Here is a 26893-nt window from a genome sequence, read left to right as displayed (position 1 = left end):
TTTCATCATAAACTAGAAAATAGATTGACATATATATTATGAAGTATTGGAACATAATAAAAATATGGGGAGCAAACATATAATGTGTGTTTATTTAAGTGTTAAATAAGTCTTTTATTGACATGTTTAAAAACTAGTGAAGTTTCTTAAATATATTTAAAGTTTTGATCTCTATATATAAAGCTTCCAAATAATTACATAATATATTATTTAATAGTGGAGTGGCTGTCTTTGTCTCGAGTTAGCCATTTTTTAGCCATTTTCCAGCCAAACCATGGGTAGTTAGCCATAAAAAAAAAAAAAAAAAGGTACCATTTTCTTCGTCTCGTCGAGAAGTATGATTTTCATTTTTGAATCACTTGATTTCGTTGTGTATTGAAGAAGTTATGAACGTTTAAAGTTTACCAGTTTTCGGCGAGCTTTCAAGTTTTCAAGTTTTCATTTGGACCAGTCAATTTTGAGGCTATTTTCTGGCCATCTTAGGCAACCATTGGGCTTTAAAATAGGTATAATCTTAATCTACACTTTCCTATCTTCATTTTGATATATTATGAGTCAAATTTGGTTAAGAAACGATTGAGTTACGAAGCTTTGAAAACTGCCTAAACTTCCGGCCAAGAGCTACAGGACACTTAACAGAGTTTTTAACGAAAGGACCAAAATGATGGATGGTGGACAATCTTAGGGATCACTTTTATCGATTTGGAATGTCAGGGACCAAAGTGATGAGTTATGCAAATATTAGGGACCATTTTGGTGATTTACCCTTGTTTTTATTATAATTTATAACTTGTGGAAATCAATCAGATAAGGGGAGTTGGTAGTGGAAGTCAATCAGATAAGGGGAGTTTGGTTTTGACGCCTTGGAAATTGGGAGGCTTTTACTTTGAGGTGTCCCGTTTCCTTTTCCTCCACTTCTCATTCGATTGCTCCGCCTAATTCTATATCGTCTTCTTAGCCTAATTCCCCATCTTCTTGCCTTGCAAAATTTCCCAAAACCTAGTGTAGCGCAACAAAGATCCTTAAAAATGTTGCCGACTCCAGCGAAGAAATCCAAATAATCTAGGTCAAATTTTTCATTTTTTTTCCAGCAATTGCACTATTATTCCTTCTACTGTCTCTTTCTCGCTCTCTCTTCCCTCACACTTTCTTGCTCTCTCTCACTTTTAGATTTTGTGTTATCGCCATTTTCTTCTACGTTGTGTAGTGAAACAGCGACGTGTAATTTTTTGATAGAACCGCCTAGTTCGCCGTCGAGACCGCCTAACCTTCCCAGTCGGCCGCCTTGACACGACCTAATGCCCTTGCCGATTTATTGAACGTTTTTTAAAAATCGCGATGGCGGTAGGACGCCCAGCGCCTAGGCGGCCGCCTTGACCGCATTTTAGAACACTAATATATATATGATTGATAGTTTCCATTTATGCATTTGAAAAAGAATTTCTTATGTACGCCTGGATTAGATTAAAGGATATAAGAATTAACGAAATGACAGAATTTATGAAATATGCTACATCCTATGGGATGCACAAGTGTTCTTATAATCTTTGATGCCATAATTATATCTACGGCTATGAATGTTAGTATGTTGATTAGAACTATCGAATCACTGTGACATGCTTATACTTATGTAGTTTGCTCATCATTGCAGCACATCGGTGTTAGTGCTCGCCTAGGGCCAGGGCCAGCCTTTCACATGTATGTTCATCTCTCCACTGCACGCTCGCCTTGGATCCAAGTAGGTGCCAGTCTTGTCGTACAGGATGCATTAGGCAACTCTGACTCGTAGGTGACCGCGAATAGCACCAATCTTCACGTGATTGTAGCACTAGAGCGTATATTATTATTACACCCAGTCATGTCATACAGGTTGCATTAGGCAACTCTAAATCATGTGCAAGCATAGATTGATGAGCATCAGTTTAGTCGTACAGGTCGCATTAGAAGGGCTCTGACTTGTGTGCTAACATAAAATGATGAGCACCCGATTTTACTTATATTACTGTTGAGATATTGTGTTGTAATGAATTCTTGAGATTTTGCAGGCTATGGTAAGTATTTTTATGCTATACGTAGTAAATATATTTTGAAAACCATACTTGTTTTACGATAGGGTTACAATGTTTTCAGAAAGGTTTTTATAAAACTTTATTTTAGGCCCACTCAACCTTATTTTTTGCCCTTCCAGGTTTTAGTAGCTGAGCCTTCGTATCAACGAGGACTCTTGGCAAATCTCAGTATAAATGGTTATCTTCGTGGGTATAATTCGCAATCCACTCTAATGTACTTTACTTATGCTTTGACGTCACGTGTGAAATGGGTTCATTCTAGCTTACCAACGCACTCCTATATTTAGGTACTTTTAGGTTTAAATTTATTCACATTTTCCACATCACTACACTTTATGGCTTCATCACCTTCCAGTTGTCGACCAGCACAGCTTGATTTAGAGTCCTAGTGGACATTCCGAGACGGGGTGTGTCACATTAATCAAACGAATTATGTGTATTTCCCAATGAGGGGCAAGATGATAATATTGCACCCTTGAAAATTTGTTACTTTCTTATCCGGACAACAATGAGTTGTCAGTATTGTAGGCTGCGGACCGTAGTATCAATAACTTATTCATTGGGTTCGTTAAGTAAGTGGACAACTAGGCCGGTCTACATTAGTATTTTTATTTATTTACTTATCTATTGTTTGGGTTTGACCCAAAGATACTACACACTTATCTTCGGAGTACGTGACACAACGAGTACGTAGGTGAAAAATATTCTATATTCAGTTTTAATTTCAATACAATTATTTTAACTTTACGTTATTATGTATATGTATTTTGACGTGATGTTATTATACATATATAAATATTTTTGACTTTATGTTTTTATAAAAAGTATTATATTATAGTATTATAGTATTATAGTATTATACTAAACGAGAAAGAAAGTATGAGGTTGGAGGCATGAAAGAGGAATCATTGCAATCCAATTGCGATGGAATGACATTCTCTTTTATGCAACTGCTCTAGCTTGATTTATTCTTTATAAATCTTCTTTCTATTTTGAGTATTTTCCATACAGCAACTTATTTCAAATATCAGGCATGAAATTTTTTTAAGGTGGGTAGATTGTGATAACCTGTCCCTAATTTTACGATTTTACTAATTTTAAAAGAGTGAAAGGACGAAAATGCACCTAGATTGTTGATTTTTGTTGACCGTCATTTCTGGACGTGTATGAGGTATTATGTTACTGTAACCTTGAAGTACTTGACAATATGAATGCGTAGGTGCACATGGAATCGAAATTGGAACTACGAAGCTGAAAAATACTTTTGTATAGAATTACTATTTTATATTTTATATATTTTTCATAATTATTATATTATTTTTATATTATTTTTATATTATTATTTTAATAATTTTGTGAGATATTTTATTACTTTAGCAATATTTCTGGTCGTGGGGCCCACACCTCAACTCTCCACTCCACCTATCTCATGCGCTCCTCTCAATTGTCGCCGCCTCGTCACACTCTTTCTCTAACTCTCCTCGTCTATCCCTCAGCTCTCTCGCTTGTCTCTCTATCTACACGTGCAAAGAAATTTGACCATCGGCCCTCGCCGTTTAGGCGAGCTTCACCGCCACCAACAACCATCACGATTAACCATGCACCTCCTATTTCCCCTTATTACGCTCTTTTTCTCTCTCCCTTTATGCTCGCTACACATGAACACTGGAGAAAGACCCAACGATTCCTCCCATCCTCGACTCGGTAAGGACTTGTACTCTTCCCTGTCCTTTTAGTTTCTAATCCTTAGCTCGATTTTGAGCTTACACAAGAAATCTGGTGATAATTAGTGCATGAAACATCCTTAGAACTCAAACCCAACGGCTTTCGAGCTGTTTTCCGTTGAAATCTGGCAACGGCCGAGGAAACCAATGGTACTATTCGAATCCTTGTTCCTTGATCTTCGTTTTAGTATATTACATTACTAAGTTTAGTAACGTGTATGGTTGATCAAAACCGAGGACTTCCTACCTTCTTCTTCGCTTAGTCTGGTGGGTTCAATCTACGAGCCTAGCAGGTCAACCAGACTCGAGAAAAATAAATAAATTAAAGCCCAGATCCGCGACCAGGATCCTGATCCGAACTCGGGATATGGCTTGATCCAATTCCAATGTGGATCAGGAATATTCTCTAGAATATTCCTTATGTTGACTTTTTCAGAAAATTTTCAGAAACCCTTCTAGGCTAATTTCGACACCCTGAATCCGTTTTTGACATCTATTTAGTGAAATTCCAAAGTTTTAACATAGTTGACCACCGAGGCGTTTCGATTAACCTTTTAAGGTTGACCGTTGACTTTTCGTTGACTTTTTACGAAAATTGCTTGGGACCCTTCCTAACGTATTTCGACGCACTGATACCGAATCCGTCATCTGTTTCTCTAAATTCAAATGTTTTAATTGAGTTTTACTAATGGGTCCCAATATTATGCTTAGGTGCGATTACTATCGAAGACTCTGGCCTTCCTAGCTCGAACGGATGTGACATCACAAGTACTTGTGAGTGGGTCTTTTCTTTTATATATTACATATATAATTGTTAGTTTCCATTTATACATTTCATAAAGAGGTTTCTACAAGACACCTAGATTAGCGCATTGATAGAAATTATGAAGTTATGCTACGTCTTACAGGATGCACAGATATACGTATTAGTATGGATGCTTTAATGGTATTTACGGTATTACGAATTGTATTTCATTGACTGGGGTTATTGAATTATCGAGTTATTGATTTACCATTGCATGATCATAATTGGGTTATCTGCTCATCGTTTGCGACACTGGTGTTAGTACTCGCTCGGGCCAGGGCCAGTTTTTCACTTGTATGTTCACATCACACCGTACGCTCACTTTGGATCCATTGTAGGTGCCGTTCATGTCCTAGATTGCTATAGGCAATTAGGACTTGTATGTGATGCGCATAGCGCCAGTCTTCATTTGATTGTAGTATTAGAATGTAAATCATTATTACACCTAGTCTTGTTCATGTCAGAATACCTTTGCATGAACTCGTGTGTCAGCATGTGTCGATGAGAACTCAATGTGATTAATTTATTTCTGCAAGATATTGTGATTACTAGAAGTTATATGCTTATTTTCGAATTTGTGACATATTGAAGTCTTGAGATATTACAGGCTACAATAACTATTTCTTACTATATGTAGTATGTATATTTTGGAAACTATACTTGTTTAACGGTAAGGGGTTATAATATTTTCAAAAAGGTTTTTATAAAACTTTATTTTTAGGCCCACTTACCCTTGTTTTTCGCCCCTCCAGGTTTTAGTGCCGAGCTTTCGTGTCGACGAGAATTCTTGGCAAATCTTGGTATTGGAGATTACCTTCGATGGTATAATTCTCATCCTACTTTATTGTAATTTACTTATGTTTTGTCATCACGTGTGAAATGGGTTCATTTCCGCTCACAAGCACACTCTTATGTTTAGGCACTTTTAGGTTTAAATTTATTCACATTTTCCTCATCACTACACTTATGACTTCATCACCTTCATGGTGTCAGCCAGCATAGCTCGATTTGGAGTCCAGGTGGACATTTCGGCTCGAGGTGTGTCAAATAACATCTGAAACCCGAGGAAGAACCTTAGGTGAAATGACCTAAGATAAAGAATGGCTCATAATAGGTTATCCAATCACTTGCCAAACCAAAAGGAAACTAACCTCCATCACCAATAATCCAACAACTATTATTATTCAAGATAAGCAAAGCACGCTTCAAACCATGCCACATAAAATACCGTAAATAGACATTTTGATTTTTGTAAAGGGAAAGAGGAAGACGTTGACGAACAAAAGAACCCCACAGAGCAAAGGATTGTAAAGCATCCCATCCAAAACTAAGCAAAGTCATCAAGTTCAAATAAGCTAAATCACAAAGACCAAGCCCACATTCATTTTTAGGTCCACACACCATACTCCAACTTTCGGGATGCTAAATTCCCTAGCCAAATAAAATTCCTTGAGCAAGCACAAATATACTTTAAAAGGCAAGATGACAATTGATAAACTGAGAAGCTATGGTGAAATAAGCTTTGATAAACAGACTGCACCAATTGAAAACATCTAGCCAGCGAGAAGTTTACCTTTCCAACCCGAGAGGCTAGCTTTAGCCTTGTTTACCAAAGCTTGAAAGTGATTTCTCCTTAGCTTACCACGAAAAATGAGTACCCTAAGATAAGTGACAAGAACAACACCTAAACAAAAGCCAAGATTTCTCGAGACATGTGCCTTACGATGGATAGAGAAAAAGCCGAGATAAAAAGTACTCTTAGATGCATTAACAAGTTGTTGTGATGCACAACCATACTTAACGAAGAAATTTCGAAAAGAACAAAGAGATCGAACATTCCCATGACAAAAAATGAAAAGAACATCAACATATAACATAGACCAGAATTCGTGTCATGTTTGTAACACCTATTAAAGTAAATGGATAATATGACCCAACCCGTTAATATTATGAGATAATATGACCCGACCCGTTAACTATTAAAGAAAAATATATTTTAAATCAATAAATAATGAAAATGAAAAACATAATTTGACCAAAAAAATTGAAAAACATAATACTAAGTTAGTTTATGCATACCACAATATCTCATAAATATTACTCCAAAACAACAACAACAACAACAATAAAGCCTTTTCCCACTAAGTGGGGTCGGCTATGTGAATCCTAGAACGCCATTGTGCTTGGTTTTGTGTCATGTCCTCCGTTAGATCCAAGTACTCTAAGTCTTTTCTTAGGGTCTCTTCCAAAGTTTTCCTAGGTCTTCCTCTACCCCTTCGGTCCTGAACCTCTGTCTCGTAGTCACATCTTCGAACTGGAGCGTCAGTAAGCCTTCTTGGCACATGTCCAACCCACTCATTCCTAATCTTATCCTATCTCGTGAGCCCACACCTCCAACGAAGTATCCTCATCTCCGCTACACCTATTTTGTGTACGTGTTGATGCTTCACCGCCCAACATTCTGTGCCATATAGCATTGCCGACCTTATTACCGTCCTATAAAATTTTCCCTTAAGCTTCAGTGGCATACGATGGTCATACAACACGCCGGATGCACTCTTCCACTTCATCCATCCCGCTTGTATTCCATATATTCTGTCTTTGATCGGCTTAAGCGAAGACCTTTAGATTCCAACGCTTCTCTCCAAAGGTTAAGGACTTGAATATGTCCTGTTAACTCATCCATTACCAATGCAAAAAGGTAAGGACTTAAGGATTGTTGATGCACAAAATCAGTGAGGACTATGGTACAATAGAAAGTATTAAGTTTATAACCTTCGCTAGATTGCTCCGGTCATTAGTGTGGATAAGTATATAAAAGGATAGAGACAGGAGAGCAAACACAAGATGTACGTGGTTCACCCAGATTGGCTACGTCTACGGAGTAGATGAGTTCTCAATAATTGTGAAGGGTTTACACCAGTACATAGGTTCAAGCTCTCATTTAGTGGGTACAAGTGAATGATTTAGTACAAATGGCATTAGGAAATATTTTGGGAGAATGATCTCTTTTTATAGAAGAGAGTTTCTAGCCTTGTTCTGACATTGACACGTGTCGTGTTGTGATTAGCTTCCGATGTTGACACTTGTCGTGCTATGATTGGATTCTGATGTCGACACGTGTCGCTCTGTGATTGGCCTCCTGGTTGGAGGGGAAGCTCCTCGATTGGGGACTTGCAAGATCTAAGCTATTGAGTAATCATGAAACTTCTAAGTACCGAAGTGTGGTATCGTCTTCACTTGCCTTATCTGTCTCATAGGTAGATGTGGCATCTTCTCTGGAAGTACTCTTACTCCGTCCAGGGGTGGTATCTTTAACTGGTGAAGATGCACAAGGTAATGTATCAATTTCACTTGAAGCTTACTTGTAGTTTCAGGTGTGGTCAAGCCCGATACAAACCATGTAGTAGGAGTCCTCTAAGTCGCCGAGTTAGGGGATCTGCTGAAAGAGGTGACAGACAAGGTAAGCAATCAGAGCTCCAAGCAATCAGTCCCAGATCAAAAGTTTGATTTCGAGTTCCAACTGATTGTTCTCATTTTCCTTATCTTGCAGGCAGCATGAAGGATAAAGAGAAGAAAAGGAAAAGAGATGATATGAGATACTTTTGCTTTTGAAAAAGTAACTTTCCACAGGCTTATTCTTGAACTGGGCTGGAGGGTTTTCTGGTTACCTCCAGAGTATAAGGTCGACTAAAGAATTTACGGGTCAAAACAAGTCCATCAAATCTAGAGTACGTTCAACCCTGTTGATATGGGATACTTTTACTGTTGACAAAGTAGTGGAAGTATCGGCACATGTTCTGTTACGCTTGTCTCCACATGCTTCCTTGTATCCTTCTCACTTGCCCTATCTGTTCCTCAGGCAGATGTGGTATCTTCTCTTGAAGCATAAGATGTTGAAGATGAGTACTCGAGAGCAATGCCAGGTAAGTAATCAGGTAAGGGGTTTCAGGCAGTCAGTTCCTGACTGGAAGCTTAATTCCAAGTGCTGACTGATTGCTCTCTTTCTCCTTGTATTGCAGGTAAGAACAAGGATAAAGGAAAAGACAGGGAAAAAGCATGATATGGGATACTCTTGCTTTTAACCCTGATGATATGAGATATTCTTGCTCTAGTGTAGCTTGTTTACAGAGGTATTATCGGGGGAAGCTGAGTATTTCAAGAGGCTTCATTGGGAGTGCCCTCTCAGATATGAGGAAGGGTTGAGCATTTTTGCAGGTCTGCTTGTCCGTTGAGGATGGAGGTCGACATATATAAGAGTCTCCCTAACAACAAGTAGTAGTGCTATTCCTTTACCCTTCTTGGTCATAACACTGTAGTGGGAGCTGCCAGCTTCACGTGTTTTAACTCTGTTAGAGCACTTTAAAAAAGTGGTCTGTGGTATCTGGAAAGCTGATGTTGCGTATGAAGATTACAAACAAGCTTTATCCAAAGAGATATGGCTCTCGAAGTTGAGAAAGCGATGCCTCTTCCGTTTTCGAACAAACGATCCTGTCGGGGATCTGGCTCTCGAGATTCAGAGAACGGTGCCTCTTCGATTTTTGAGAAAGCAATCCTGCTGGGAGTCTGGCTCTTGAAATTCGGAGAGCGATGTCTCTTCGATTTTTGAGAATGTAATCTTGTTGGGAGTCTGGCTCTCGAGATTCGGAGGGCGGTGCCTCTTCGAATTTGGAGCAAGCAATCTTGTTGGGAGTGTTTTCTCGAATGTGAGTAAAGGTTGGGTATTTTTGCTAGTCTACCTTGCCACAGAGCACAGAGGTTGACACACAAGGACTTTCCAATTATCCTGCAGTGGTGTTGTTCCTTTACCCTTGTGGGTAATAATATGGTAGCTAAACCTTCGAAATTTATGTGTCTAAACTTTGTTAATGCTGTTTCTTTGCTATTCTTTTACCCTTCTTGGGTCATCGCGATGTAGTGGGAGCTGCAAGCTTCACGTGTCTAAACTTTGTCAGAGATCTTTGGCTAAGTTATCTGTGGTACCCATGAGCTAATGTTGCGTGTGGAAAGTGGATGATTGAACAGTAAGATTCACGTGCTTTCTACTTCACTAGAAATCTTCGATAGATTATCTGTAATTTCCGGAAAGCTGAGTGTGCGTGTGACAGGTGCTGACAAGGCTGAGAAAGCAAGTGCCTCTTCGATTTCTGAGATCGGCCCTCATGGTCTCTCAGCAGCCCAACTTTTGAGAAAGCAAGCGCCTCTTCGATTTTTGAGATCGGCCCTCGTGGTCTTTGAGCAGCCCAGCTTTTAAGAAAGCAAACGTCTCTTCGATCTCTAAGATCGGCCCTCGTGATCGCTGAGCAGCCCAGCTTTTGAGAAAGCAAACGCCTCTTCGACTTCTGAGCAGACGCCCCTTCGATTTCTGAAGCTCCGTCGAATGCAGATTTTTATAGAGGCTGGCATTAAGTTCTAAAACACACTTGAATCTCCACCAGTAGAAGCTCCCTTCTTGCACTTCTAAGATCTTGATTTGTCCGACCTCTTCTCTCTTCAACACCTTTGATAATGTATGGCCCTTCCGACCGTCGTTTTGACTTGAACCTTGGTGAAGAGGCAACTGCGCCTTCTCCAGACAACATATGGCGCCCATCCTTCTTATCCCATATTGGTCCTCTTACCGTTGGGGATTCCGTGATGAAGAATGATATGACCGCTGCGGTGGTGGCCAGGAACATTCTCACTCCCAAAGATAACAGACTTCTTTCCAAATGGTCTGATGAGTTGGCTGTTAAGGATTCTCTGGCTCTCAGTGTTCAATGTGCAGATTCTGTGTCGAATATGGCCCAACGCCTATTTGCTCGAACCCGCCAAGTTGAATCATTGGCGGCTGAAGTGATGAGTCTCAAGCAGGAGATTAGAGGGCTCAAGCATGAGAATAAATAGTTGCACAGGCTCGCACATGACTATGCTACAAACATGAAGAGGAAGCTTGACCAGGTGAAGGAATCTGATGGTCAGATTTTACTTGATCATCAGAGGTTTGTGGGTTTGTTCCAAAGGCATTTATTGCCTTCGTCTTCTAGGGCTGTACCGCGTAATGAAGCTCCAAATGATCAGCCTCCGATGCCTCTTCCTTCTAGGGTTTTGTCCAGTACTGAGGCTCCGAGTGATCACCCTCCGGTGCCTTCTCTTTCTTAGGCTCTACCGACTGCTGAGACTTCTCCTAAGCAACCTTTGTGAATGCCCCCTCTTGTTTGTTTATTTTGACTCATGTATATGTATATATTTGTAACTTATCGGAGATATCAATAAATTAGCTTTGCTTTATTTCAACGTATTGTGTTAAATACACCAAAGCCTTCTTCACTAAGTTCTTTGAATTTTTCTTTTGTTGAAGTTTGTATGTTGAAGCTTTCAAAACATAAAAAAAAAATTAAAAAAAAAATCTTTCAAGTATTACATACCCCAAAATAAGAGCCTAATGAAAAACATTAGTACATTACTGCAAAATGCCAAATGTTCAAGGATATCCAAAGGTAATGATATTAAATCCTATGGCTATTGTTTAAGTAAGTTTTTTTAATATTTTTTAATTAACGTAGAAGCATGAAAAGTATTATATATATATATATATAAACGATCGTAATGAAAAGTTTTACAACTTTCATAAAGGGCTCAACTCCGAAATTCACCACTATAATCTCCTAAATTATAGATTTGGAGAGTTTTAAAAATCTAAACAACTATGTAACCATCGTCTAACCATAGAGGATGCAATCACGAGCATGTATATATGCTTTCACATTTTTCAAATTTGCACATTAACGATTATGAATTTTATTTATTTTGAATTCCCTTAAAATTACTATTCATGATCAACGATTACAAATTTTATTTATTTTGAACTCCATTAAAATTACTATTCATGAGGGTTTGTATGATTTTAAAAATTCAAACGATGTACCATCCTCAAAGTATAGAGGAAGCGATCACGAGCATTTGCATATTTTTTTCACATTTTTTGTACTTGTAAATTAATTATTATATATTTTTTAATGTGTTTGGCATTTTTAAATTACGTAATATTTTTATTAGAAACCAATTCAGGGTTATCCACTTTAGGTACAAGGGCAATATGCATATGGTTTATCAGCCTTAGACTTGATCCTATGTTGAATAAATCTGTAACCATGTTCGTAACAGATTGGCCAACAAGGCCCCAACAATTTTGATAAAACACAACATGTATACCATCAGGTCTAGGAGCTTTATGGGCCCCAATACTATAAAATTATCACTAAGATTATGGTTAATCGGATTAAACCTTTACTAACTCATTGCATTTCTAGGAATCAATGAGCCTTTGCTCCTGGAAGATCCATCCAGGATAATATTCTGATTACTCATGAAATCTTCTCATCATTTAAGGGCAAAAACGATAAGTATGGTGCTATGGCTATCAAATTAGATTTTGAAAAAGCTTATGATTTTATTAGCTAGGATTATATTAAATATGTTTTCATAAGATTCAAATTTAATACTCATTGAATTAACCTCATTATGGAATGTATTACGTCCACTGCCTTTTCTGTGTTAGTTAATGGTAAAGCTCACGACTATTTTCATCTATCGAGGGACATTAGACAGGGTGATCCCCTCTCTCCATGCATATTTATTTTATGTATGGAACCTCTAATAAGACACTTGGACAAAGTTGGTGGGCCTCCTAGGAACAATGTTGGTCTGTTAACTGCTCCTAGAGGGTTTAGTGTTACAAATCTGATGTTTGCGGATGACTGCCTAATCTTTGATAAACCTACTAATACTGTAGCTAGGAATATTGCAAAAGTTCTTAATGACTTTTCCTATACTTCTAGACAAAAAATAAACTTCCATAAATCATTGCTTTACTTCTCCAATAACACTCTAAATCATACTAGGAATGATATTGTTAATATTCTTCAAATCCAGTATAAAACCACTATTGGCAGATACTTAGAGATCCATAATATAATTTTTTTGGAAAGGCCATTGATGAGTAGATTTTATATTATATATTTTACCCTAATCTTAGTGTATTTTGGTTAATATATTGGAAGAATTTTGATTCTTTGAATTGTATTTTCAATATAGGACTTTCGACTTCCTCTGGAGCAAAACAGGACCAAATGGACGAATTTTGGAGTAATTCTAGTTGGAGGACGTTCGTGAGTCACTTAGCTTGATCGTATCAAAATTTGGGATTTTTCCACCAAGCGGTTATTTTCTGACGATGAAATAAAGAAGCAGTGTGCAGTGCTGGAAAATGACGTTTTTGGGCTTAAATTGCGTTTTTGGAGCCCAAGATGACCTCGGATGGGTTCGTGGCCTTCTGGAAAAGTGTTCAGAATATTCCAAACATCAAATCCAGCTATATTGGGCCAGTTTTGGAGCAGCTTTTGGGCCAAAACGTGGCTGTTCAGATTTTAGACGAATTTTACTATTTTTATTTAGGGTTTTTATTAATTTTAGTTTTGCTAGGGTTTGTGTGGTGGCTTAGCAAATATATTGCTTGGCCGTTTACAGTTTTGGAGGACGCTTTATTTTATGCAATATTGGAGACAGAGAGAATTGTTAGGGTTTTGAAGATTTTCTACTTGAAGGTGTTTTCAATCCTTTTCTTAATAGATATTTCTATGATTTCAATTATGAATATGCGGAACTAATTTCTTTTGCTAGGGCGAAGCCTTGAGCCTTAGCATGAATATGTGATTTTTATTTAATTGCTTATGATTGATTGCATGCGTACTTTGAATTGTTAATCACCGGGATAAAAACTATCTAATTGTTTTAATGCCTGATTACCATTGGGATTTTTAGAAAAGTAATTTGATGCAATTTTGGTCGGAAGGTTCCCTGAAATTGACGCTGGCTTCTTGTGATTAATAATTGTAATTTCTCTTAGGATGAATATCACGTCTTAAGGATTGCATGGTTTTTCAAAAGATTTTCATAAAGCATAATGAGTCTTTCATGTTTAGATTTGATCCGAACGTCCGGACGGGTTGCATGTTAGATATACGTTCTATGTTGGAGGTTCCAAGTAGAATATGAATTAGGAAAATCTAACCTTCAAAGTGGCATGTGTAGATTATAAGTAATTGGTAAAAATTCGTAGGATTGCTAGGTGATGGTGGAACCCTAGTGCTTTCTTAATTTGATTTCTCTCAAAACTGTTTTCTTCTCTCAAATCCTAATATTGCAGATTGTCTTATCATTAATAGTTAAATTCGTTTTTAATTTAAGTAGGTTATAAAATCAATCATCTAAATTTCTACTTTACAATCATTAATTGGAATCTGATTTATTTCGAATTATTTAATAATCCCTGTGGAGAATGACCTTGCGAGATCCGTTTATACTACAATAACCTTGTGATTCTTGCAAGTAAAATAGGAGATTTAAACCGTTCACATGAGTAGTAAAAATTCTTATCAGCCATGTTAATGCTAAAGAGCTTATTATTAAGATTCAGAACAAATTATCCAGTTGGAAGGCTAATATTCTATCTAAGGCAGGGAGGCTTACTCTCATTAAAGCAAACCTTTATGGTGTTCCAAATTATACTATGACTTGCTTTAAATGCCCTAAAAAGATTACTAAGGCTATTGATAGAGAGAGCAGGAAATTTTTGTTGGAAAGACTCCAAACTAAACCCTGTTGCGTGGGACAAAATTTGTTGCTCTAAAGAGAATGAAGGGTTAGGCATTAGGAAGAGTGCTCACTTTAACAATGCATGTTTGGCTAAATTTGGGTGGAAAGTCCTAACCGAAGATCAAAATTGGTGGGTCCAAATTGTTAAAAATAAGTATTTGGAAAATGAAGATTTTTTTAATAATAAAATTAGACAAAATTATTCCTGTGCGTGGAAAGGTATCCTAAAGGCTAGGGAAGTTGTTAGGATGGGGTTGAGATGGGTAGCTAGAAATGGAGAAAATATTTTTCTGGACCCATAATTGGGTTTTTCCTTTCCTTTTTACCAATCTCTTATCTAGCTCCCAACTTACTAATGTTGATCATGACCTGAAAGTGAGCCAAGTTATTTCTAATGGTCAATGGATTACACAATTGCTATGTTCTATGGTTGATGTTGATGTTGTTAACTAAATTTGTAGTATTCCTTTGCCTTTAGCCTCTCAAGACGATTCATGTTGTTGGGGACCAAATGCTAATGGTAAATTCTCTGTCAAGTCTGCAACTTGGATACAAAACTCTATTAATAACAATGTTAATTCTAGCAAGCTTATGAAAAGGATGTGGAACCTTAACTTGCCTCACAAAGTAAAAATCTTTAGTTGGCTTCTCATTTTGGGGAAACTCCAAAACCAAAGACCATTTGGCAAGATATATTAATAATATGCCTACTATTTGTCCCCTTTGTAATTCAGATAATGAGAGTATTAGCCAACTTTTTGTGTTACTGTGATTTTGCCAGGCAGGTGTGGAACAACCCCACTATATCTATCTCTTTAAAGATAAACCAAACCCTTAATTTCAATGATTGGCTAAGCTCCCAGGATAGCAAAATCATTGACGATTTGAGTGAGTTGAATATGGTGCTCCTTATTTGTTGGCAAATTTGGAAGGAAATGAACCTTGTCGTATTTCAAAAAAGAAAAAATTGAATTACACTAGAATCGTGAATTCAGCGTTAAGTATGGGTAGAGATTATCATGCAGCTAATCTACTGATGCATAATGGGCCTTCTAGTGACCAGAAGGTGAAACCCGGCTCCATTTGGTGGTCTCCCCCAGAAACTGGTTTTGTCAAGCTCAGCTTTAATGGCTCAGTGATTAACCAGCACGCTGCTTCTGGTTTAGTGATTAGAAATGAGAATGGCTCCCCTATCATTGTTGGGGCGCGTAGTGTTGGATAGAATACCATTAATGTGGCAGAATGTTTGGCGCTTCGTGATGGTCTATGGATGGCAAACTCGAGGGGTTTTAAGTGCATCATTGTTGAATGCGACTCTAAGGTGGTTATTAAGGCTATTCGTGGTGCCTATCATGCTCCCTGGAGACTGAGGACCATTCTTGCTGATATTCGATGGCTGGCGGACTTCTTTAAGGATATTTGTTGGAAGCTTGTCTTCATAGAAGCCAATTTTCTAGCGAATGATATAACAAGTGTGGTTTCTCAGTTAATGGCATCCATGTTTGATATAAAACTATTCCTTGGCTGCTCATCCAGCCTACCTTTTTTATTGTACTCAAACGGATTGCCCTAAGGGCTTTTCTCTTTAATATAGTTCTTTCCTTTTCCAGCAAAAAAAAAAAAAAAAGCAATATTTTTATTTTTAATGTGTTTTATAATTTTTTTTAATCTTACTCTTTGCCTATAGTATACTATAAAAATAAATAAATAAAATAAAACTTATATTTTTAAAATTTATATAAATAATAATACAATAATACATATTTAAGATACAATATTTACATATACACTAAGACTATTGTACCAATTCAAATTTTTTTTGGAATCACACTATGACTATTGTATTTTATAGTTAGTTTTTTTAATAGTTAAAAAAAATAAAATCATCAAAATAACTTTTTTCGTAACAAGTTATCCACGTTTCACCCTCGTGTAAACCTGTTAAAATCATCAAAAGCAAAGATAAACCTCTACTAGACAAAAAAGAAGTGGAGAAAGAGGGTCACCTTGACATACCCCCTGGGAGCAAGAGAAAAACTCATGCAGTGTGCCATTTACCAAAATTGAAAAGTGAGCTGACTGTAATAAAACACGCACCCATTCCACAAAGATAATAGAAAAACCAAAACTAGAAAGCGGAGACGAAATTCCAGTTCGAAGTATTAAAAGCTTTAGCGATGTCAACTTTTATGCCTACGTTACCACTAAAAGCCTTGTTGTCCATAAAATTGAACCCTTCTGAAACCAGCCCAATGCAATTAGAAATACGTCTACCTTTAAAAATGATGTTTGTTGAGGAGAAATAATGCGAGTGGCAATTGGGCCGAATCGACCAGCAAGAATCTTGGGGATAATTTTGAACAGAAGGTTAGCAAGAGTAATGGGCCAACCCTGAGCAATAGTGGCAACTCCTTCTACTTTAGGGATAAGCACCACAAAGTTGCAATCGGCATTGGGATAAAGTCATCCACGCTTAAAAAAAATTCTGTACAAAAGCAATAACATCTAAACCAATAATATCTCACTGATAAAAGGAACCAAGAAAGCCATCAGGTCTCAAAGCACTCGAGGGATCCATAGGATAAACATCACTTCTAATTTCATCTGCTGAAGGTAAACAAGAAAGAGAAAGATTTTCCTCTTCACTAACCATAAGTGGTATTACATCAATTCTAGTTGGTGTGAACGAAGAATTAAATAAAGGCCGATAAAAGTTTACCACATGATCAACACTAGCAGTATGAGAAAAGAGTACAGTATCACCATTCAAAAGAGTTACAATCCTGGAAGAAGAATGCCGACCTCGAGCATAAGCATGGAAAAGGCGGTATTAATATCACCTAAGTGAGCCATTTAACCCGAGCACAATTAAGTTATGTATAATTTTGGTAAGGTTAGCTGGAAAGAGACATATAATTTTAGGAATAATGCTACACTTAATATTTTTATACCACCTCTCTAATAGAGGTAGGACCCACCAACACATTTGAGTCTCATCTTTATTAGAGAGGTGGTACAAATGTTGTATGGAAAGTGTGGTACGAGTACTATTTTTGTAATTTTAGTGGTAATTTCCAAAACAAAAACACTACTCTTAACACATTGTTCATACTACATTTCTACCATCTATTTAATACATGTAGGACCGAAGATTAGCTAGAAAGTAAGCAAACACATTCTATTTTCCGATATATATTTGTTCTTTTTTTATGTACAATTTAACGATAATGTTAGTAGGTTAAATTGTTAGTTGTTAATGGAAGGGGGATTAGTGAGAATCAAACTTGCACTAACAACGCATAGACATCATTGCTTTCCGTCACTGCGATAAAACACCATCTGCCAAATATTTGTTTACGACCTCCAAAATAAAAGAACTTTATATAGGAAGTATTTTAAAACCACTTGAAAATTGAGATACTTGCGTACCAGCTTCTCAGTTCTTATTGCTATCTCTATAAATGGAAGGTATGGAACCATTTCTTTCATCCTCCTATTTCCACTCGTTGTATATATTCTTATTACTTAATCTCAGATTATAATACTCTCCCAGTCTTTGAAAATTTGCAAAGAATGGGGCTTCTTCATAGTAAGTGGTTAAACTAACTAATTAATTAATCATGATCACGATGCTTAATGAAGGCTATGATTGACGCGTGCCATGAATTTTTCAGCCTCCCAGATGAAGAGATCAGGAGTTCAAATCCGGAAATAATGTGCTGGAGATGTTCAAGTACGGAACCAACTATAATCTTGCATTGGACAAATTCCTTCTCGGACTTCTTCAAGGTGAGAGTCCATTCTTGAAGAAAGTTGAGATTTTATCGTAAAACTAATTGGTAATATATGGAGTAGTCCAACCTTTTATAAGTCTATGCAAGGTCCCTCCTTCCATTAATGCGGGGACTCATTCTCAATACGTTCTCTCACACATGGCGAATTTTTTAGCCTAACACATGGACAACATAACGGGGTGACATGGAGCACATGTGGCAATTTGGCTTCACACGTGGGACAACTTATACCATGAAGAAATTGGGGTTCCACCATAAAACTAATTGGCAATATAGAGCGTAGCACAACCTCTTATAAGCCCATGCAAGGTCCCTCCTCTCATCAATGTGGGACTCATTCTCAACAGGCTCCCTTGCGTGTGGCAAAGGTCCCTCCTCTCATGAATCGATGTGGGATTCATTCTCAACACGCTCCTTCACGTGTGGTGAATTTTTGAGCCTAATTCGTGGACAACATAACGGTGTGACGTGGAGCACATATGACCGTTTGGCTTCACACGCGGGACAACTTGCTCTGGTACCATGAAAAAATTAGGGTTTCACCATAAAACCAATTGACAATATAGGAAGTAGCCGAACCTCTTATAAATCCATGTAAGGTCTCTCCTTCCATCAATGTGGAACTCATTCTCCACGTCCCTCACGTGGCATTAGAGAACAAGAGAACAAGAGAAGTGGCATTAGAGGTAACACGCACAATCTCCGAAAGCTTGGGATTGGAGCCCAACTACAGATGAACATGGATCGCGGCATACAAATGGTCGCCGCCAACCACCATCCGCCTTGCCCTCAGCTAGAAAGCAATTGGTATACCGCATCACACGATCATGGCCTATTCACCCTCCTTATCCAGAATAAGATGAATGGCCTCCAAGTTGAACACAACGGAAAGTGGCTCACGGTCAATGGCCCTGCCAATGGTTTCTTTGTCAACCTCGCTGACCAAATGCAAATACAAGAGTGTGATGCATCGGGCAATTGTGAACAACAAAGCTACGCGGATATCTATTGCCATACCACTTGGACCATCTGTTGATACAATTATCGCACTGGCACCGGAGTTGTTGGAAAAAGAAGGCCAAGCTCCGAAATACATTGGAATGAATTATAAGGAGTATATAAAGCTTCAGCGCAAAGGGGGAAGAACTACATGAAATCCACCTTTGATCACATACTACAAGGCCGTCTCTAAGATTTCGGGGCCTGTGCGAAATTTATAAAATGGCCCCTTTTTAAGATATATATTTTTTTAAAGTATGACAATATACTGGTACTAGAAAATAATAACTTAAATCAAAACAACATTTAGGACTCACTGATTGTAAGTTTACAAGTGTCATTAAATAAGTAAAAAGAGTTATAAACATAATCTTCACTAAATAATAAAAAACAATTCAATCTTAAGCAACCAAATAAAGAAAAAAAAACTTCAAAAACTCTAACGTTAGAGTTTCACTTGAATATATAGCATTATTATATAATTAATAAAATTGAAAAGAAAATCATTTTTTAAGGTGTTGTTATTAACACTCCTAATATCTCATTGTGCATTCCAAATTGTTATATTTAGAAAGAAAAAAAAAATTTACACTTATAAAAATGCACTATAATATTTTAAAGTGCTAATAAAAACATTTTTTTAATATATAACATTATTACATATAAATATAAGATACCAAAAAATTTTGGAGGCCCTTCAAATTTAGGAGCCTTATGCGATTGCACATTTCGCTCCCCCTCAGCGCCGCTAGCCTAACCAAGCTTTGCGCACACTGAAAGAACTGCAGCTTCCTTTTGGTTTCTTTTTCCGTGAACTTTTTTCGTCACAATTTCTCTTCTTTTTTCCCACAACCATGTTGTATTATGTGTGATGCTCTATTAAGGCCAAATCTCTTGTAGTTCAAATGGGCATGTTTGAAGTTTGAACACACAATTTACTACTGAATATTCCTCAAGTATATGTTAAACACAACCTTCTTAAGTAAAGCTTTTTTCACCCAAAGTATCAATTAAATTTAAACTTTTTTATGCTTCTTAATTTCAACATCTGATGAAAATAGTTTCAATTAGCTAGATTGGTTTGGTGGGTGGGATGACTTTCCTTGTAGTTCAATTATGTCATCTTTATTCAGGGTAAATACGGGATATCGACTTCTAGTCCAATTGGTTAATGTTGAAGAGCAAAGTCTTATATCCGAGATTTACCAAAACGATATACAATTTATATCGCCACTAATTAATATCATTGAGACTTTTTGTGATAAAACTTTACACCCAACATCTAAAATAATTGTAGAAATAAAACCTTTTGAGGTAGAACCATCACCAGGCCTTCTGCCACAAATGTAACTTTAAGTAAGGGAGCCATACAAGAACTAAGTCAGGTTTAGGAGTTGAACTACAAGAATTAGAAGGCTACATTATTTTTTGCCACGGGTGCAAAAGGGGCCCATATCAGGAGGAGATTTATGTGAAATGAATTTACTGTCATGCGACATCTCTATCTAATAATGAATTGACATATGTAAGTTGCTCTCTCATATCAGTAACAGATGGAGCTATATAAAATTCTATTTAGAAAATCCGTTAACTGCCTACATAGTGCGAAAAGAGGTTGATTTGATTGAGTTAGGGGAGATTTTCGGACGGATCACATTGGAAAAACGTTTCCAATTATCGGTCTAAAATTTCGGAATCAAGTTGGACTATAATTTTTAAATTTGCAATTTTTAAAATATTCGGAATTTTCTAAATCAGAGTAATCTTGAAAGTATCGGAAGTTCATATAATTTATATTGTTTTTAATGTTCTCAAACTTTTTCATACATGCAATTTATTGGTCATTCTTAATATTTGGTATATGCTTAAGTATAAATTCAATTAATTTCTTGGTGTACTATTAAGCTCATTCTTTTTAATAAATAAGTGTATGTTTAATATAAATACAATGAACCAAAGGCATCCAAAATAACAATAAAATAAAATTGATTATGAAATGCATAATTTGAGTAAATAATTATAAAAATTTGAATTTTTTTTCGGAATTATCGGGCTCCCTAATGCATTCCAACTTCAATTCCATTTTTTCGGAAAATATTCAGATTTGGATTCATAAGTTTTATTTTCGGAACACCATTCCAACTTGCACCCCTAGATTGAGTTCTAAAAGTATGCCTCACACTTGGCCAAGAAGACAATTAACAAAAGACATAAAGAATTTGAGCTACTGTGACTTCAATTGTTAACCATTATAACCTTAGGGAGTAAATTTCTATTAGCATAATGTGCAATTGTATTTCTTTGCATTTGTAATTGAAAAGTCTCAAATTTAATTGGTATGAGTAGCGAGATTTCTTAATGAATAAATCAAGCGAGATTTCTTGACACCATGGGCGGAGCCACCCACAAGGCTAAGGTGGGTTGTAGCTCAGGGAGGTTTTTTGTAAGTATAGTGCTACCTAAGCACTTATTTTTATTTCTTACACATCCCTCTCAGTTTTCAATCTTCGGATTAAATGAATTGACGAAGATCAATGACAAAAAATGAATAAGGGTGTGTGAATAACACTATCCTTTTTTTTTTTTTTAACTCATGCTTTAATGGCTTATGTTAATGCATGTAGCATATATAGCCCACTCAGTTCCAATACAGGTTACTATTTCATGTATATTTAGTGGAGGATAGGTAATAATATTTTTATGCTAAAAATAATAAATTAGTTCTATCCTCCCTCCCCTACTATCCTATTCGTTAAAGAAAAAGATCATTTACCCTATGCAATTTAGCCTCCGCATTTCTTACTAAAGAAAAGAAAAAGAATTTTCTTTTAGTTCACAATTAAATCTCTATCTCCACAATTCCTTACTTTTCGTTACGATTATCCAATAAATGTAACCTTTGATAAGTTCTTAATCGCTTTATTTACTTATTCTTGATTTATTTAGTAGGTTAATTATTTATATGGTCCTTGAAGTAGTTGGTTAGGGTTATGATTTCAAGAATTGTTTATATTTTATTGTTGTTCTTTTATATTGATTATTATATAATTTTATATAAGAAAAAATAAACATATAATTTTATAGTACTAATTTCAGCTAGCCTACCCAAGAAATTTTTTTTAGCTCCGTTGTTGATTGATACGTCTGCCTTGCTAATTCGGTTGGCGAGTTCTGATTATAACATGCTCATTGTGCAACGTATTCCTAATCTCCATCCCAATACTATTGTATAAAATTAAAAATAAAAACTTAGGTTGTAAATTAAAGAAGATGAAAACGTTGGTTCACCAAATGAAAATGACCCCAAACCTTTGTTCATAAGTGATTTTGTTAGAATTGCTTACATTAGAAACACGTTAAATATTTATTTATTTTTTAAAACTAAGTGCTTTAGTGCTTCATGAAGAAGTACCTAATATATTCTTGGGAACTTTAACGAAAAGCACCCGATACTGTTTACTTTAACGAAAAACTACATTTTTACACTAAAAAGTCAATCCTGGTACTATTCACTTTACCCTTTATTTTGTCCTTATCATTAAAACTCAAAGTTTCAAGCCCTTTTCATTAGTTTTCCTTATATTCTTCTCTAGAAAGCTCGTGAAATTTCCTATGAATATTTTAAAATTTTTCTATCGAACACAGTGAAGAGCGCTGTCAACAACCGATTTCAAGCCTTCCAAAACAATCTCATACATATCCTTATCCGAGTCATTAGTTTGGGCTTACACACCACCATTTATTTGGGCCCAATTCCAAATACATGCCGTGGAATAAACAGGCCCTGAAAACCCTAATCACTTTTCTCCTCCTCCTCTCCTTCTTCTCGCTCTGCACGCAGACTGAAAACTCGAGGAAAGATTTCTCGGAAAAACGAGAGGTCGCTCCATCCAAATCCAATCCCTCATCAACTTCCCTCTCAAGAATTTACCCATCTTCTCTCTCTCTCTCTCTCTCTCTCTCTCTCTCTCTCTCTCGGTAAGCGATCTCAGTTGATTTTCAATTTCGATTGTAATTTTTCCTCTGTTTTTCTTTCAATTTGTGAATATATATGCATTGCTGATATTGCTTGATAACGTGATAGCCAAAACCGTAAAAATCTATGCCTAAATTAATCTCGAAAACTTGCTTTTTCTTGCCTCCTTATTTTTGATTGGGAAAGAATGCAAATCCTAGGCTACTCATTCGATATTATAAATTTAAAATGGAAACAAATGATACCCATGATATTGATTAAGTCTTTAATTTGATTTTTTTTGTTTCCTTCCTCTTCAAATTTGGATTATTTTGAATAAAATTTTTAATTGACGGATCTATGCTGTATACTTAATATTCTTGTTTGTGGTATTGAGAAATTTAAACCCGAATGCGACTTTAAAATTATTCTATGCTTCGTTTTGAGAGGAAAGTTTACGGCTTAGGGCACGCTTTATGATCTGATCTTTGGATTTGATCACTACCCAAATGTCTGGTTTCCACGAAGCAGTAGGAATTGATTTTGATTTTTCAATGTGGTTTTAGGAGGAAACAAGAATGATTTTTCAATGTGTCTTTTTGAAACTCATTTGAAGATCACAATCTAATTTTGGCACTCCTTTCTCTGTCGTTTAATCTGATCTTGTAGTGATAAAGTTATGGCGATGAGTCATGTCAAAACATTTAGAAGCGTTATCAATACCAAGGAAGTCGTTGGGATACTGTCGCAAAGAACATTTTCTGCTGGGGCTGGCAAAGCAAAGAAGGACAAAAAGGGTGGTTCTCAAACTGATGCACCGAAAGCGTCGACTCTGGCCAAAGAAGTCAAGGCTACTACTGTGGTCGGAGGCAATATCCTAAAGGATGGAACGGATCCTAAGATCTTGCCAGATTCTGAGTACCCTGATTGGTTGTGGGGTCTACTTGACAAGCGCCCTGCATTGAGTGAATTAAGCCGGAAGAAGATTGAAACTCTCCCCTATGAAGATCTCAAGCGTTTTGTTAAGCTGGATAACCGAAGAAGTATCAAGGAGAATAACTCTCTTAAGGCCAAGAACTAGTTTCTATTTGTCCTTTTGATTTGCGAACAAATGAACGGAATCATCAGTATTGGCTTCACCAGTAAGGCTGTTTCTTGGTCCCTGTATGAATCTATGGCAGGTTAGATGTACTTCTCTGTGGAAATGCTCTTTTGTATGTTTTGAGGATCTGTCTCACAATTAAATTATATTCTTGCCTGTTTTCTGAACAAATTGGAAATTTAGTGTTGGGAAACTTTGCTAACTAATAGATTAAGCTATTAAATCTTGGACGAATTTGATCGGCAACAAACTATGTCAACTGTAGGGAGTTTTGGTGCTGTCATAACAAAGAACAAGGGACTTTAAACCCACCTCAATCCAGTGGGCTGCACAATTTTAAACCCAGACTTTTCTCCAACCTCACAATCTACGTTTTATTTTATCTCAGTAATGCACCAGATAAATTCATCCATGATAGCACTCTCCATGTTTTTGGTTTTTTGGCATTTGAAGATATCATTGGAACTTAGAAACGTATATATCATTGCAAACGGTAGGATGTTGCAATTTTCAATGCCTTCTAACCAATTACCAGCCTGGGGTGGAACTTACCTACACTCCCACTACGCCACCATGGTATATCCCAGACCAATAACGTAATGACATTTGAAAACCATGGTATATCCCATATTCCAGACCAATAACGTAATGACATTTGAAAATGTTAAAATACAATCGTACAATTCGTTGGAGATAGAATAGTTGTGATCTGAGGAGAGAGACTTGCATGTAACAGTTGTAAGCCTATACCGCCATCGTGACTTACCAAGTTGTATTAGTGACTAGGACACCATAGTTGCAGTGACATACCTGTTACACTTATCATTTCAAGTCATTAAGAACAAAAATAAATAAATGAGATTAAAGTAAACAACTCTGATTAACTTCCAAGCGATATATTACTTTAAATTTAAACTAATTTAAAGAGCGAGGAGTGAGATTTCAAACTACGTTGAATAGGGAGAGTGCATACACTCTTTAAGTCAATGTGGGCTTTTGGCAGGAGTGATGATCTTTCAAGAGTAACTGTAACAAAAACATGGTGGTCACCATGTAAACCAACGGACAATATTCCGCTTGAGTGGTCGATCTTGAAAATCATCTTACAGGGATGCCCTAATTAGAGCTACAGAAAATCATCATTTATGGTTGATTTGGTAACCAAGAGAACGATACTCGAAAAATAGAAGCTAATTTTTAAATGAATCAAAGAACTTGAATTATTTAGGAAATTAAAAAAAAATTGGGTTACAGATTCAACACAAGGGTATTGGACGTTGGACCATAATCCAATGGTTAATAGGTCTACACATTTAATTTAATGATTGCTTGAAATATAAATAAGATTAGGATTTAGTGAATAGATATAGCTTGTACCCCAAGTAAAGTTAATATATTCTGGATTTCCTTGGGGTATAAGGGCTCCTAATTCTATCCTATTTGGAATGAGATTTGGTGTATTAGTTATCCTTGGACTGCAGGGATTCCTAATGACATTATTATGGGAAGATTCATTAGGGTTAAGTCCATATAAGTACAAGGCTAAGGTCCCTGCTTACTACACACATAAACTCATATGAATGCCCCATTAGTTCGAGTATAAAGGAGTGTTGAGTGTGTAGAAGACTTTGGTCAACTAACATATTATTCTGTAGGATTCCAATATGATTTCAACTGAAGGAGAAGTCCATGTTGAGTCTATTCTGCACGGTTCTGTCAAAGATGGTTCATCTTTCCTACATGCCATGTTAACTTCGAGTACTTTACCAATTGAACATAATTTATGGATTCTTTGAGGTTAGTGTTTTTAGTTGTTTATGAAATATATAAAGTCTAGCAGTTGGTATCAGAGTCAGGGGACGAGCTTGTACTGCCACGTGATTGGATGGGTCCCCTTTGGCCCTGCACGATGGGTGAGTCCCAACATGGCTCCACGTAGGCCAAAGATGCCACATGATTGGGTGGGACCCCGTTTGGCCCCACGTGATGGGTGAGGCCCGACTTGGCTCCACGTAGTTGTCGATGTGTGGATCTCCACGTGTGACCCACAAAATGGGGTCTCACATGCGGGGGCGTGTTGGAATTCCTTTGTCCCACATCGGCTAGAGGGAAGGAGAAAAAGCAATTTAAATAGGATTACCCCACTTTAACTAACACCGATGTCTTTTGTGATAAAACCTCATACCTGACGGATTGGGCAAGTGGTAAAATGGGGACAATATCGGTGTTGTTAGAGTGGACCCTTGGCCTGTTGACCTGAAAAATTTTACGAAAGGTGGGTAGCCTTAACTGGATGTGTAACAAAAAGCTCGAAAGCTACTCCCTCCCGTCCATGTCAGGGGAGATTTCAACTATCTCTCATTTCAACAAACATAGCAAAGTAATTGGAGAGGAGATGTTAATACACAAAGACTTCCACCCACAAACATAGCAAAGTAATTGGATATGTTAATACACAAAGACTTCCATCCATTCTTCTTTGCCGATGTGGGAATGGCATAAAGTGCATATTGAACCTTGGCTTGGAGTTTTCTACAAGTGCAATTTACCTTGGCTTATGTGCCATCCATACAATTGATTTTTGGAATTTTGGTATTGTTCTCGATATTTTACATGACTCAAGTTTTCAAAAAGAATGAGTCATAATTAGTTGGGCAAATGTCTAGATAATACAGGTTTCTTCTATTGGATTCTCAATAATGAAAACGAGAAACCTGATACAACGTAATAGCATAGCTTGATCAATTATCCCAGGCGTAAGCATGGCTTTATCATCAACACCCAAATAATGCCATCTACCAATAGTAGC

The 26893-nt window shown here is 36.8% G+C and overlaps 1 protein-coding gene, 1 non-coding gene and 1 pseudogene across 2 annotated transcripts; 2 read left to right on the top strand and 1 right to left on the bottom strand.

Moving 5' to 3' along the window:
* The window catches only part of LOC126617009 (2-oxoglutarate-dependent dioxygenase 19-like), a 56340-nt pseudogene extending 37120 nt beyond the window's left edge, over positions 1 to 19220 (top strand).
* A 4380-nt stretch (positions 19221 to 23600) lies between these two features.
* LOC126615783 (54S ribosomal protein L37, mitochondrial-like) lies at positions 23601 to 24255 on the top strand. Its single transcript, XM_050283680.1, has one exon. It carries the CDS (start codon positions 23662 to 23664, stop codon positions 24061 to 24063), a length of 402 nt encoding a protein of 133 aa, XP_050139637.1. The 5' UTR covers positions 23601 to 23661; the 3' UTR covers positions 24064 to 24255.
* Positions 24256 to 26343: 2088 nt separating this feature from the next.
* LOC126617537 (U6atac minor spliceosomal RNA) lies at positions 26344 to 26458 on the bottom strand. Its single transcript, XR_007621410.1, has one exon. It is a non-coding gene; the product is annotated as a U6atac minor spliceosomal RNA (small nuclear RNA).
* Positions 26459 to 26893: the final 435 nt, after the last annotated feature.

This window comes from Malus sylvestris, chromosome 3 (assembly GCF_916048215.2).
Source record: "Malus sylvestris chromosome 3, drMalSylv7.2, whole genome shotgun sequence".
NCBI lineage: Eukaryota > Viridiplantae > Streptophyta > Magnoliopsida > Rosales > Rosaceae > Malus > Malus sylvestris.
This window is presented reverse-complemented; position numbering and strand designations above follow the sequence as displayed.